Raw genomic sequence first — 15710 nt, forward strand, 5'->3', positions numbered from 1 at the left:
AAGTACTAATTAAAGTGTCAGCTAGTACATGGTACATTTTAATTGAGGGTCAAAAATAAACAAAATGTGTTGCCCTGGCCAGTGTGGCTCAGTTAGTTAGGCATCACCCAGTGCACCAAAAAGTTACCCGGGTTTCGGGCTTGGTCCCAGGAAGGGGGCGTGCAGCAGGCAGCCAATGGATGTTTCACTCTCACATGGATGTTTCTCTCTCTCTCTCTCTCCCTCTCCCTCTCCATTCCTCTGTCTCTAAAAATCAATTAAAAATCTTTAAAAATATAAAAATTAAAAAATAAACAATCCCTGCTTTAAGACTGAACAAGGAGAGGTTGTCATAATAATACAGGGTGGGGCAAAAGTACACTTACAGTTGTGCGTACACAAAACACAGCATTCATTCTTATATTATGATTGATTAATTTTTGTATTATGTTCCATATGAACAACGTAAGCCCACTTTTGCCCCACCCTGTACATTTCAGGCAAGACGTTGCACAGCTTAGAAGTTTGATGACTACTTCAAGTTACCAGTCTCTTCACAGCCTTCTACATTTTTATGTTGGCCTTCAAATACGACAAGGTATCCCCCATTTATTCTACACCAGTGATTCTCAAACTTTCAGCGCGGCAGCATCACCTAGAAGGCTTACTAAAACAGGATTGTCGGCCCCAGTGTCCCTCATTCAGTAGATCTGGATGGGGCCTGAGAATGTGAATTTCCAGTAAGCACTCACAGGCTGCTGGGCTGCTGGTGGTGCTGGGTTTATGCTTCAATAACCACTATCTTATATGATAATAGACAAATGTGAATAAATGCTACCTCCAGGTTATTTTTTAATTCTCTTTAAGCATTCATCTTAAAAACATCTTTTTATACCTTAAGCTAAACCTTTTACTAGATCAGTAATACTAGCATTAGCTGACTGGAATTGTACTATTTCATTTAAAGGAGAAGAGCTCTAGCTGGTTTGGCTCAGTGATAGAGCCAATTGAAGGGTCCCCGGGGCAATTCCGGTCAAGGGCATGTACTTTGGTTGCAAGTTCGATCCCTGACCCTGGTTGGGGCCCTGCAGGAGGCAACCAATCGATAGTTCTCTCTCACATTGATGTTTTTCTCTCTGTGTCTCTCCCTGTCCCTTCCACTCTCTCTAAAAATTAATGAGAAAATGTCCTCAGGTGAGGATTACCAAAAATAAATAAAGGAGAAGAAGAAAAAATCAGCATCAGAAGGCAGACCTCTGCGTCCTACCCAAAAGCATCTGAATCCGAATCTCTAAGGGTGGTTTCTAGAACCTGTTTATTAAGTAAACCCAAGTGATTCTCAAGCACTCTAAACAGACCTCAGTGTGATAATCAGCCTAATAACAGTGTATGAAGAGGTGAATTCTGACAACTGAATAAGAGTCTGAAATATGATTCATTTCAGAAACTCGGAGTCCTATTTCAGTTGGGGTTTCTAAAATATAAAATATTTTATCTTTTAAATAACTATATTATAAAATTTATTAATATTTTATCTTTGGGTAAAGGTACCTTAAAAATTTTTCTATGATTGCTATGTACATTTGATTGAGAAAAGAAATGTAGTGGGAAATAGAGTTACAACATTGAACATAGTAACATAGTAATGCTGAACTATAAAGAAATATTCCTAATTAGAAAACTGTAATTAAAAATAGAATATGAATATGGACTAAAAGGTGAATTTATTCAGTGATTAAACACATGCTACTAATTGCAAAGTTTTAACAGCACCATAAGAAAATTATGCAATTGCACTCAATTTGACTATATTTTCCCTCACTAAGGAATCTGTAATAAAGGAAGGGAATGAATGCTTATGGGGTATCTACTGTGAGCTAGGTCCTTGCAATCAGCACTCTTGTCAACTGACATAAATATCATAATGTTATTGTGAAGTAGAATTTATATCATTTTACAGGTTAAAAAAAGGCTCAGCAAGATTAGGTGATTGTGTTGGTAAAATTAGAAAATGATTTTTAAAATGTCCAGTCCTGAAGAAGATAGGAGGAGGGAAGCTTTTGGCAAGTCCACACGGCCAAAGCCCCACTGGAGGACAATCTCACAGAAACTCTGTGAGCAGAAAGTGTGCAAGTCCTTCATCTCAGCAACCCTACTTGTAGGAATCTCTCCTAGGAATCTCCAACCATATGTACACAGAGGAGCATGTAAGGGGATGTTCATGGCCGTAGTGTTAGAAATCAAGGCGGGGAGACAAACCCAAAACATTTGGCCACAGTTCCCGAGAATCAGGTGATCTCCGTATATGTAAATACAATGTTCAGCGGACAGGAATATTTAGTTTTTTAATCAGATATTTCTATGCATATGAACAGAGGTGAGTAACTTTGTAGAAAAAGTTCAGTAAAGATAAACAGAGGCTGCCTCTGGGAAGGAGAGGGCAATAGGGAGTGAGAAGCCATGTGAAATGTTACTTATCTGTATTGTAAAACTTCTTCCAGAAATGATTAGTATATTATTTGTGTAATTAAAAATACTTTTTTTTTTAAGAAAGGAAGGAAGAGGGAGAGACCTGAGATCACAACTCTAGTAGGAGCTTCTCTTTAGTTTTTATATTTTCTCTTCTGGCCCTTCCCTTCTTCTGTCTTTCTCTTCTCAGGGCCTCCATTTACCATCTAACACTTTTGTGCTGTCTCTTGACTCGGGGTCCCTCCTTTCTTCTGCGTAGATGATCTTGCAAAAAAAGCAACAACAATAACAGTCATTGTCACAGAAGTGTGAACATTAGCTGAACCGATTACCTTCTCTTCCACTCGTCTGTCCACACAACTGTGCTTCTTACAGCGACACTGGGTTGTGGTGACTTTGCCTGTCCAGTGATTCGTCCTCTGTGCGGGCGCTGCAGGAAGCTCTGGCTTCTTGCTGGCAGTTCTGGTTCTCTTTTCTCAACTCATTGTAACCCTGTGCCTGTGATGGTCTAATGCGCCCCCTTAAAATCTCATTGTTTTAACAGGGGGAAAAAACCGGCTTTCCGGATGAACCTATGATGAGGCAATTTCCCTTAATAAACTGTTTCTTTATGGCAGTTTCCTCTTCCTTTACTTAAAAAAAAAAGGCGTCACTCAGATTAATGTAGAGCATAAATGTGTTTTGTTTGGTGTGCAGAGTCTTTTTTTTGTTTTACTTGTTTTGTTTTATTTAGTTGTCTCAGTTGTCAACATTCAAAAATGGGAAGTTTTTTAAAAATATATTTTATTGATTTCAGAGAGGAAGGGGGAGAGAGAGAGAAAGAAATATCAATGACAAGAGAGAATCATTGATCAGCTGCCTCCTGCATGCCCCACACTGGGGATGGAGCCTACAACCCAGGCATGTGCCCAGACCAGGAATTGAACTGTGACCTCCTGGTTCATAGGTTGACACTCAACCACTGAGCCATGCCGGCCAGGCAAAAATGGGAAGATTTTTAAAGAAAAATCTAGATTTGTTCTTCACATGTTTACAATGGCAGGAACCCTGTAGTAACCTCCCTCCACCCCACCCCCCATTTCTTATCTCCCCACTGAGGCAGGGCATTAATCTGCTCACCAGTCACACTCTCAGCTCAGGATAAAAATGTAGGTTCCTGCCTGGCTTCCATGGATACTTGAGTTTGGAGCATCTATTTTTACTTGCCCATCTTCTGAGCTGTGATATTGTCTCTGTAGCATCTATGTTTACTCCTTCTCTGCTCATTGATGTTTTAATTCTGGGTTATATTGATTTTGTTAGAAAAGTATTCATTCACCCAAAACATTCACTATTTCTCCAACACAAGGATCAGTAAATCTGAGGATGTTTCTAAAACGAGTTCTAGTGCTTTCTTTCCTCCCCATGCAAGTTATTAGTGTACTTTTAAACAACGTTAGCATTTGAAGAAAAGAAATTCAGTGATTATCTCCTGCCCAATTATGGTCTATTATGGATCCAGAAAGAGGCACTCTGTAAGCTCTGAGCATCTGACCAAAAAAACACATTTCTTACATCCTCACTTTTTTCTTTTTAAAATAATACTTAACACTTTTTTAAAATAAAAGATTCAAAAGTCAGAAATTGTCTGTCAAAATACTGCCTAATTCAGTTTCATGTTATTTTATGAATTGAAAATAAATAAAATCATTCATGACTACATATAATTATGCAAATAATTATATGATAGCCAGCAAAGTTATTGGGTTTTTAAATATTCAGAGACATTGAAGGCTGAAGTTCCGTTTGAGATGGGGAAATTTAAGTTAGTGATCAAAGCCTTTCTTTACTTAGTTTCTTCTAATTGATCATGTATGTTTTGATCTCTACTTCTTTGCCTTCATCTTAACTTTGATTATCTATATGCAAAAACTGATGTTTCAGTATTACTTCTTTTTCCATTTTGATGGATTCTTCTAAGCTAATCAACATTTTCTTGGCAACTTGCTTTCAAAGCAAAGGGTTTCTTACTAATATCGTTGCAGTGCTTTGTTTTCTACTAAATTTGTTTTCAAAATTTTCCATCCACAATGAGTTTACAAATCCTTTGAAGATAAAGACAGAGAACTCTGAATTAAGGCAAGGAAAAATTCTGTAAAACTAGATTTTCTAACCCAGTGACCCAGAAGTTTCAAGTTCTTACCTTTGAAGGCTGCTGAGGATCTTCTGGAAATTTACTTTGACCTAAATATATGCCTATATTGTCAGTAATATTCTATATTAGATCAAATCCCAATTATAAAAGAGACAATGTTCATTTTTTCAGCTGCTTAACTAACACACGCACACACACACACACACACACGCGCGCACACACGCACACACGCACACACACACACACACAAATAGAATGTCTTAAAAATGTATGAAAAGATCCTTAGCCTCACTTTTAAACATAGAAATGCAAGTTGAAATGTCATATCTCTTTTTTACCCATCAGGATTGTTAAAACTAAAAAAGTATGATAATGCACAATGTTGGTGGGGTTATGGTAACACAGGTATTCTTTGGGCTAAAAGACCTACAAGTCTCACTAACTGGCATTATTTACCAAAATGTTTCCTGTTGGTTTCTTTTGAACTATCAAGTTCACTTTCCTGAATTTATCCTACAGATACATTTACACTTATGGTCAAAGGAATAAGTACAAGAATAATTTTATAATTGTGATTGTCTAATAATCCAAAACTATAAACATATAAGAAACAACCTACAGTTCCTCAAAAGGTTAAGCATGGAGTCACCTAGCAATTCTACTCTGGGCATATACCCAAGAAAAATGAAAACATGTCCACACCAAGACTCGAACGAACATGTTCATACCAGAGTTATTTACGATAGCTAAAAAGTGGAAACAACTCAATGCCCACCAGTTGATGAATGGATAAATAGATGTGATAACCCATGCAATGGGCTATATTTCAGCCAAAAATAAAGTACTGATATCTGCTACAACATAAACTGCAAAACAAGTAAGTGAAAGAAACCAGTCGCAAAAGGCCACATATTGTATGATTCTATTAATATGAAATGTCCACAACAGACAAACCTATAGAGACCAAAAATAGCTTAGTGGTTGCCTGAGGAGTGGGCGAGAGAGGGAGTGACTGTTAATAGGTACAGGGCTTAGTTTTATGGTGTTTCATATGTTCTAAGATTTGATTATAATGATGGGCACACAATTGTAAATATACTGCCAAGGAATTATATGCTTTAAACCAGTAAATTACATCTTGACAAAGTTATTAAAACATAATCTAAATATCTATAAGTGATGAGACCTGCCAAATAAAAACTATGGTAAATCCATGCAATAGGGAACTCCACAGCTTTGGGAAAAAGTAATAATAAAAATGAAAACTGATCATCCTATTTGTGAAAATATAAAACAATCTCTTTTTATATTTATTTATTTATTTATTTATTTATTTATTTATTTATTTATTTACAGAGAGGAAGGGAGAGAGATAGAGAGAGTTAGAAACATCGATGAGAGAGAAACATAAATCAGCTGCCTCCTGCACACTCCCTACTGGGGATGTGCCCACAACCAAGGTACATGCCCTTGACCAGAATCAAACCTGGGACCCTTGAGTCGGCAGGCCGACGCTCTATCCACTGAGCCAAACCGGTTAGGGCAAAACAATCTCTTTTTAAAACCAAGTTAAGGGAGCAAAGTCCAGAATAATGTATTATATTTTACATTTGTGTAAAAATAAAAAACGAATGGAATATTTCTTGCAAGACACATAAGAGTTTGATAACAGTTGTCTCTGGGGATGGGGCCCGGGGTTTGGGATCTAGATGTGAGGTTTTCTTTCCGTGTTCCCTCTTTTATTGAATGTTTGACTGTGTACATATTTATTTGGTAACAAAATATTTTAAGTTCGGTTTTTTTTTTTCCTAAGGGAAAAAGAAAGTCTAAATCAACAAAGAAGGAAATGCCCTGCTGTGAATGTAGATGCCCAGCGCTGTGGCCATGCCCAGGTGCTGGCAGAGTAGAGCTGCTTTCAGACGGTTACCGTTTAACCAGGAAGAAGATGAATAAATAAATGAGTCATTTGTGGGAATTTTAAAGAAAAGAACATTAGTATAAGAAAGCACGTGGGAGTGCTCTGTGCACAATGAAGAACAGCTCTCTGGACAGCATGAGGCTGCTGGGTGTTAGCCCAGCCAGCCACACTGCACTTAAAGCGCCCTGGCTCTTCAGAAGCCTGCTGTCCACACAGTGGGCAGATGCGCAGAATTAGCATGTTGTGTCAGGCACAAGTGGCAGTTTAAAATAAAAAAGTTTAAGTTATTAAAAGTCTGAGTATCTCACCCCCTCTACACATATGGGAGTACAGTGACCTCAGAGGCTTATTAAGGGCCTGTTCCATAGAGAACACAGTTCTAGGCTTTGGGATTCATAAGTAGATCACCTGTTATATGCTGGGCAGGTGCACATATTATGTATGATTCTCAAAGTCATCCTATAAGCTAGGAATCAGTTGTGCCATCGTAACAGGCAGGGCATACACAACCCAGGGAAGGGAAATAAATGTCCCGTGTCCTACAGCCAGTACTGGATGAGATTAGGAGTCAAATCAGGTCTGAATGACACCAGCACATGTGGTAAGATCTTCGCGAGACTCGGTCCTGAGGTGTAGGTGAGTGTGAGTGTGCTAGGGGTTCCATGATGTGTACACCTGGGCTGATTTACAAATCAGTTAACGTGGAATTCACCAGTTAGACTCCAGAAATGCCATACAGCAGCTAGAGCTTTTTTCCCCATTTGGATGGGCAATAGCTACATGCCTACCCAGGCCCAGAGAAACTAAAAGTCTATATTCCGAGTTGCCAATTCAATGTCTAAATTCTGGGGCAGGCACATAGTAATTCCCAATGAATAAATAAGCATATAAATGCCTTCAAAATATTTGAAGTCAGGGTAACTTGGTAATAATTTTATCTGCAGCACTCCTTTCTGTGATCATATTTCCTGTTTACACAATGCTTCGAACTTCTCAGGATGCTTTGGTGTACATGAGCTCTTCTGATCCTTAGACTCCTGTGAAGTGACTGGAATCGTATTCCTGCCATTGGATAGATGGAAAAATTAAACCATGTGAAGGTTAACGTATTTGCCAAAGACAGAAAGCCCGCTGGTGATAAAGTCCACGTTTCCTGATGCCTGGCCTAATTCCAAGGCATCCCAGCAGAACCAGAACTAGAAATGCCTGGCCCAGGGTCAGGGATTTATTGTAATCGAGAGCAATATGATGCAGTGTCTTTTGTGAAGGAATCAGAGACTAAGAAGGAAATGGAGCACCACAGTTCCAAATGCTCCTTAGCGTTCTGGGACGTGAAGACTACAGGTACCTTCTTAGTCGAAAGTCATAAATGTCAGAATCTAGGAGATGCCTTTCCTGAATCCACACAGACCTTTGTGTTGTAAGTGTTATGTAACAGCCCTGACCGATTTGGCTCAGTGGATAGAGCGTTGGCCTGCGGACTCAAGGGTCCCAGGTTCAATTCCGGTCAAGTGCATGTACCTGGGTTGAGGGCACATCCCCAGTAGGGAGTGTGCAGGAGGCAGCTGATTGATGTTTCTCTCTCATCGATGTTTCTAACTCTCTATCCCTCTCCCTTTCTCTCTGTAAAAAGTCAATAAAATATATTTTTAAAAAATAAATAATTAATTAATTAAAAAAATGAAGTGTTATGTAACGATATCTAAAACCAGTATGTGCTTTGCAGAAAAATCTAAAGTGCAAAGCTTGTGAAATAATGCAATTTCCTTCTTCTATGAGTATACTAGCGCCTTTATTGTGTCTTCATTACTCATCCCTTCCCCTTCTCCCCATTCCTTCTTTTTCCTCAATTCTGTTTTTCTGTTTATAGAGTTTTAGATGCTGACAGAATGCCATCACTTCGGGGAGTCTGTGTTTGAGGGAATCTGGAGTCACCCTCAGGGCAGGGCCAGATAACTCCTGGTACCGCTGACTCATAGAGGGCCCCTCCTAGCCGTTTCCTCCTCATAAAATGACCTTGGAGTTCCACCCATCCGGGTGTGCCTGAGCCGAGGCATATGGCTTTGTGCAAAGCCTCTTCTGAGCTTCCAAACTTAAAGAAATGAAAAGTTTGAACCAGAGACTGTTAACTTCCCAGACCCTTCAGAGCTTTTTTCGTGTCTGTAAGATTTTGCAATTTCTCTCCCTCCATTCCCAACCCACCTCATTTTGTTTTTCTGTAACCAGTATGAACTGTTCCCTAACACAAGCACAGTGAGTTCTCTTTTGCTTTTTGCCATTAGTCTCATTTTTATTGTCGTTAAGAATTTTATTATTAAAATTATTACATCTGTTGTGGAAGTTCCAATGTTACAGCAAAACTTAAGTCAAGTTCCCACTTGACTTTTTTTTAGCAAAATACCCAGTTTCTCCCTGCAGGGGTTCAGAACAGGCCTCCCCAACATGTGCCACTTTGGCCTGTGAATTATTTTGAGCTGAAGGCAGTTGAGACCCTGCAGGTGCACAAGAAACTTTGATCTCTCCTTTAAAGAACATAAACTAGGGGCCTCGCCCACAGTAAGTTAGAATCAGAAATGACTTTGTGTGATCGATCCATAAGGCAGGGCAAACGTCTAATGATTGAACATCTGCTCTTCTTACCGTCCTGAAGTGACTTTCCTCCCCTCGGAAGCCCCAAGGGGCCTCACCCCATCCTTAGCTTGGAATGTCACATAGACCGCAGTTACCTTTCCGTTTCGGAGCCTCTTGTGTCTGTGGAGTTCCATGCGTACATATGTAATGAAACTTGGTTACCTTCTCTTGTTCATCTGTTTTGTGCCGATTTTATTAGAGCAGCTAAAAGGACTTTGAATGCTAGAGGAGAGCTTCTTCCGCCCCCATCCTTCTCGAACTCTTAAGCTTCTGTGAAAATGCCCAGGAATACAGTTCCTGGATCTGACTTGGGATGAGCGTGGGCATTAGGTGGCAAATGTACCTGATTCGCTACTGTCACGAAGTCATCCTGCACTGTCCAGAGTCAAGTTCTGCCCCACTGCTGTGGGCCCCATACCCCTACACAACTCTGTCATTTTTGAGGAAGGAGTGAGTGCCAAGTGGTCTTTTCAGGTCCAGTATTTTACTTTATTATTATTATTATTATTATTATTATTATTTTATTTATTTATTTTTTAATCCTCACCCGAGGATATGTTTCCATTGATTTTTAGAAAGAGTGGAAGAGAGAGGGAAAGACAGAGAGAAATATCGATGTGAGAGAAACACATTGATTTGGTTGCCTCCTGCATGAGCCCCAACCAGGGCCGGGAGGAGCCTGCAACCAAGGTACAGGCCCTTGACCGGAATCAAATCCAGGACCCTTCGGTCTGCAGGCCAATGCTCTATCCACTGAGCCAAACCAGCTAGGGCAAAGGTCCAATATTTTTAACCCACAGGCAACACCCCCTAAGCATTGGAGGATAAGATCCATAAATAGGTCAGTTTGGGGTATTACCTTTCAATTTTATATCTCCAATTCTTGATGCCAACTAACTCTAAGCTTGTTGTTGTTTCCATTATTTTATTTACTTTATATCTTCTAAGTTCTTTAATGACTTTATTTCAAATTCCTCAATTCCATTCCTTGAGACTTTTTTTTTTCCTGCCAGCTCGCATCAGTCATTCATCTTTGGGGACCCATGTTCTACCAGCTCCTAAATGTCTACTTTCCTGCTACCTGGTTTCCAAAGTCAAATTATGATATATATTACAAAGTTGACATTTAAAACACCCATATGTGTGAATATGTGCCTCAGAATTACTTTGCCTTCTCCAAAGCCAGTTCTGCTCTGCTTAAAACTGAAAAGTCTTATGAAATTCCACTAAGAGGAAAGGTACCCACTGGAAAAGCTGGGCTTACACTCGGATCCTAGGAGAGCATATTAACATGTTCATTTGAACTTACCAATAATTTCCATTTCTTTGCTTTGAGGAGCAATAGAACATGGCAGTGAGGCCAAAGACATTATAAGAAACTAGAGGCCCAGTGCACAGGTGGGGTGGCTGGCGAGCAGGACGATCAGGGCGGTGGGAGGTTGGCTGCAGAGGGAGAGACCATGGAATGTTGGCTGTGGGAGCACACTGACCACCAGGGGGCAGCTCCTGCATTGAGTATCTACCCCCTGGTGGTCAGTGCACATCATAGTGACCGGTTGACCAGTCATTCAGTCACTTAGGCTTTTATATATATATATATATATATATATATATATATATATATATATATATATATATAGATTGCCTAGGATTCAAATTCCAGTTGAGTTTGATCCCAACTTCTATCATTTACAAACTCCCTGAACTTGGATAGTTTACTTAACTATCAAATGGAAACAAACTAACAACATATACCCAAGATTACAAATGTGAAATGCCTAGAATGGTACCTGGCCCAAAAAAAAAAAAAAAAAAAAAAGTGATCACTTTATGTTATTATCATTAATATCAGAAATTTCCTATAGATTCAAAGTTTCTGTTTCTTTTTTACTTATTTTGTTATAATCCACCCACTCTTTCCATCACAACAGGTTAGATGTTTGCTTTTGAGAATTCCAATATTACTAATTACATGTTGGTATACTTTTTAAAAAGTCCAGATTGAGATTTTAGAGCCAATCACCTTACAGTAATGGATGTCTACTTGTTTTTGTTCCCCTGAAAAACTAAGGTGCTTGTTCTTAGAATTATTTTGTATGCATGCAAATATATTCCTGGTAATATTTGAAAGTGACCACAGATTTTGAAAATCAAATGTTTCACAGCTAAATGCTGGTGGAGCCTAGGAAGACTGTAGCACGTGTCTCCCAAGCTTCGTGAGGAACAGGCCAGGTAAACAACTGGCTTAGAGCCTCATGAAGCCAACCAGTCCCCCCGCTCCTCTCAGCCCTGCTTTCCTCTGGCTCCGCTGCACTCTCAGGCACGCTCTCCCCTGCCTGTGGCCAGGTGGCTGCCCCCAGCTGCAGGGGGACCCCTGGGGTTCCCAGTCCAGGGGAAAGGCAGGCATGCTCTTTCCAGGTAGCTGCAGTTATGACAGTGAGGGAAGGGAGAAGGGAAGCAAACAGAGCAGTGGGGCCCACCTCAGAGGCCCACTCAGAAAATCTCTGTAAAGGTGAGCAAGCATGTGGGTTTGGGGGTTAAGTCAGTTTGTAGTGTTTCTAATTCCCCAAACCACGTCTGTAATTTCTCGCCTCCAGCCCTTAGATTGCTCTCATCTGGTAACACCTCCTGCTTGTCAAGTGTTTTTGCATGAAAAGATGTCACAAGTGGCATATGTGCGCCATGGTTCATAACATCCACTCACAGTCACTTATTCTCTTTGTGTACAGCTTTTAAATCACTTCTGAATCTATCAAACCGCATCATTTATAAATTAAAATAACAAGATACTATTTTCATCTGCCAAACCCAATAGGATGGTAAATATTTATTCCATAATGAAAGAGGCATTTCGAATCAGCAAGTAATAGCTTATTAGATAAATGGGGCTGGGGCATTTGCTAAATGATTTAAGAACAACAATAACAATAAAAACCGTAAAAATAGATCCTGATCTCAGGCCTTACTCCAAAATAAATTACTAATAGTTTTAAAAAGTTAAATGTAAATAAATAAATAAATACTGGAGAAGTTGAAGAAAAAAGAAGGTGAATAATTATATGTTCTCAGGGTGGGAAAGATCTTTCTAAATGTAATTCTAAGTGATAGAAATTATATATAAAAGAATTTTTTTGTTGATTTAGATGTAGAGAAAAGACATATATCAAAATATTGACCTTATGACAAAAATGAAATTGATACACTATTTCCAATGAAAATATCTTCAGTTAGGAATTTTTATAAACCTGACTTATGAGGGAACTAATTTTCTCTACCTCAACTCCCCCAAAACAGCTGCCAAGGAGATGAGCTCCTGCTGGGAGGATTGCGCCTGGCAGGAGTCCGGAGTGCGGGGCCTGAGCAATCTCAGCGCTCCAGGAGGAGGACCGGAACAGTGAGGAGAGAGGGCAATGTTCTTAATAATCACCACAAGTGAGGAGCTTTGGAGAGAGGTGGAAATATCTAAAAGGAATTGGGAAGCTTTTTGTATAATATGCCATTGAAAACACTGCCATTGACCATTAAGGAAATTTAGTTAAGTACTACATTTTCTTTAAAGGTTTTGAAGATTTTTAAGATTTGATTGTTTGTGGCAAGGTTTAGGGTTGTTGTTTTGTTTTTAGTTTGTGTTTGTTTGTTTGTTTGTTTGTTTGCTATGGACAGGCAGAGGCAGGAGCCAAAGCAGTCAAATTATTCTCTTTAGTTTGTCCATGTAAGAAGCGAAACAATTAAGATCCTTAATAAAGAGGTTTTGTGAACAAATAAGGAAAAGCAAATACTGTTTTTAAAATAGGCAAAGGATTTGAACAGATAATACCATTAAAATGAAACTGGTTAGCCCTAACAGGTTTGGCTCAGTGGATAGAGTGTCGGCCTGTGGACTGAAGGGTCCCGGGTTCGATTCTGGTCAAGGCCATGTACCTTGGTTGCGGGCACATCCCCAGTGGGAGGTGTGCAGGAGGCAGCTGATCGGGATATTTCTCTCTCATTGATGCTTCTAACTCTCTATCCCTCTCCCTTCCTTTCTGTAGGATAGCAATAAAATATATTTAGAAAAAAAAAGAAAAAAAATTAAAATGGTTATAAAGATGAAAAAAATGACCTCACTAATGCTCAGACATGTGAAACTAAAAATGTTTTTCAAGAGGCCACCCCCTTTGCCTTTCAAAAATTTGCCCCAAAGCAAGAAGGACACAAAATACAAACTCTACATTTAGGAAAACCAGGCAACGTGTATAATTCCTAAGCATAAGATATGAAATCAGAAAGTGAATCGGGGATTGACAAAGAGGACGAGGGTCCAAGCCAAGGCTGGAGATACAGAGACAAGTGATTCGATTCATTACTTAGCCAATGGAAGCCAGGCAGATTTTAGAAATAATCAATGGTATGCTGGCAAATGTGGAACAAGTTCTCCAGGAAAAACCGTGTGTAGGTGTGTTATGTCTACATACATACATATAATAAATTGTATTGATATAAAGGATGTATAACACACAAAATACCGGTAATAAAATATACAGTACTTTTCGTTGAAAATTCCATATAGCCCAGTGTTGATTTTTACATCTGTAGCCAACCTATGGTTGCAGTTAATGAACGAGTGTAGCTCTAACTTGGATGTTGATTAATATTTTCACTTATGTTAACAAGACAAATGTGAAACAACAAAGATATATGTCAGACCTTCACTCACTTTCCAGTAATTGAGTGACTACTTTGCTGAGTTGTGTAACAGTTTTCAAATCCTGGGAAAATGTTTCCTGAATGTTTTATCCCATTCACAATGTAATATCTACAGAAGCGGCACACTTCTAAGTTTCATCTGCATATGTTCATTAACTCCACGGGGGTGGAGGACTCCTAAACAATATATAGGTGTACAAAGTTATCATGTTGTACATTTAAATATCTTACAATTTTATTTGTCAATTATACCTCATTAAGGTTGAAAAAGTAGAAGAAATAGGACATTAAAAATGCCATGTCCTATAATACTTGGAATATTAGATTCTTTAAAGCATTAATTCAACTTAGGATGCATTTCTTACATTTTTATGTTTAAAATTCTCAATTCTGCATACTTGGAATAACCAGTTCTTGTATCTTGAAGACTTGTCTTAATTCATGGTATTGTTTGTTTTACTTCTTAGGTACCAGCAAAGGCCAAACGCCTTACTCAACAGCTTCCCTACCACCACCTCCACCATCCCATCCGGCCAGCCAACCGCCATTGCCAGCTTCTCACCCAACACAACCGCCAGTCCCAAGTCTACCTCCCAGAAACATTAAACCTCCTTTAGATCTAAAGTAAGTAAAAGGTTATCTTGTCATTTCTTTGTCAGTCTCTTGCCATAGATTTCCAAAAGGTGCTTGGCTGAATGCTGAGGGTTACATGGTAAAATTCTGGGGACACAGAGGTGGACAGCTAACAGGGAAAAAGAATGTCTAAGCATCTGCTCTCATACCTCCACACCCTTGAGCAACTCTTGTTTACCTGCTTTTACAGTGGTTTTTTCTCTTAAGCATTCATCGGGAGAAAATTTCTACTGCCTTTTTTAAAGTTCTGAAGCATTTTTCAGGTCAGCACCACCACCATCCTTTTCCCCATCATCATCACCAACACCACCACCATTATCACCATCAGCACCACCACTACTACCATATGTTACTGACAGCCTATGATGTGCTAGGCATTTTACATATACAGTCCCTATAATCGTAATGAATTACTCGTGTTATCATCATTTCACAGATGAGGAAACAGAACGCTACAGAAGCTAAATAGCGTCTCCAAGGTCACACAAGGATAGAGCAGAAACCTGAGCCAATGTCAGTCTGAGTCCAAAGTAAAACAAGTTTTCTCTCATCATTCATTTTTTGAGCTGTTTTAAAAACCTAGGAAACTTTTATTCAAGCTTCAATTTTCTTAGAGGGCACATTTTAGAAATGTCAGAACTACATGGGTGGTTACACAGGGGCTCTTTTTTTGTGATTTACCAGAATAGCTGGTTGAGGAAAAAGCAAGTGGAAGGTTGGAGTAGAATGAAATGTTGTGGGATTTTTTATTTGAAGTATTCAGACTGTGGCAAGCATGGATCTTTATGGCAAGTGAGGCTAGATCTTCTCGTTCTTCTAGAGAATTGCTTCCCATGATTCTCCTTTTCCACAAGTAAGTAATATTGAGCTGCAGTTTGTTTTTTCTTCACTTCAATCCCCTACCAGATGGATGTTCTTTGCACTTAAAGTCTTAATATCCGTAATCTGTATAATAGAGCCTGTTAGTAATAATATCTGATTGACAGCTTTCTTTAAATGTTGATGATTACAATTTAGAGCAGGGGTTGGAAACATGCTAGTCATGCGTAGCCTCCACTATGTCTCACTTTATTACGCTTTGGGAAGATTCAAAGGCAGTCACCAGAAGGTGTTAGAGCACATAAGTGACTTTTATCTTCTCTATGGCCAATGACATGAGTTCAGATGAACTGAATACCCTTCCAAACAGTTACCAAATAAGAATGCAAGCCATCTGCCTACTAACATATAAATGCTAAAGAAATATTAGTTTAATTAAAA

The 15710-nt window shown here is 39.1% G+C and overlaps 1 protein-coding gene across 2 annotated transcripts in view; it reads left to right on the forward strand.

The window, feature by feature from the left end:
- Positions 1-15710, forward strand: part of FYB1 (FYN binding protein 1) — a 136197-nt gene that overhangs the window by 80226 nt on the left and 40261 nt on the right. For both annotated transcript variants that reach the window (XM_070411795.1, XM_070411796.1), the window contains exon 3: positions 14285-14441. In XM_070411795.1, coding sequence (XP_070267896.1) covers positions 14285-14441 — 157 coding nt within the window. The remainder of the gene's footprint in view (positions 1-14284; positions 14442-15710) is intronic.

This window comes from Myotis yumanensis, unplaced genomic scaffold (assembly GCF_028538775.1).
Source record: "Myotis yumanensis isolate MYYU_CA2020_CCGP unplaced genomic scaffold, mMyoYum1.0.hap1 SCAF_4, whole genome shotgun sequence".
Taxonomy (NCBI): domain Eukaryota; kingdom Metazoa; phylum Chordata; class Mammalia; order Chiroptera; family Vespertilionidae; genus Myotis; species Myotis yumanensis.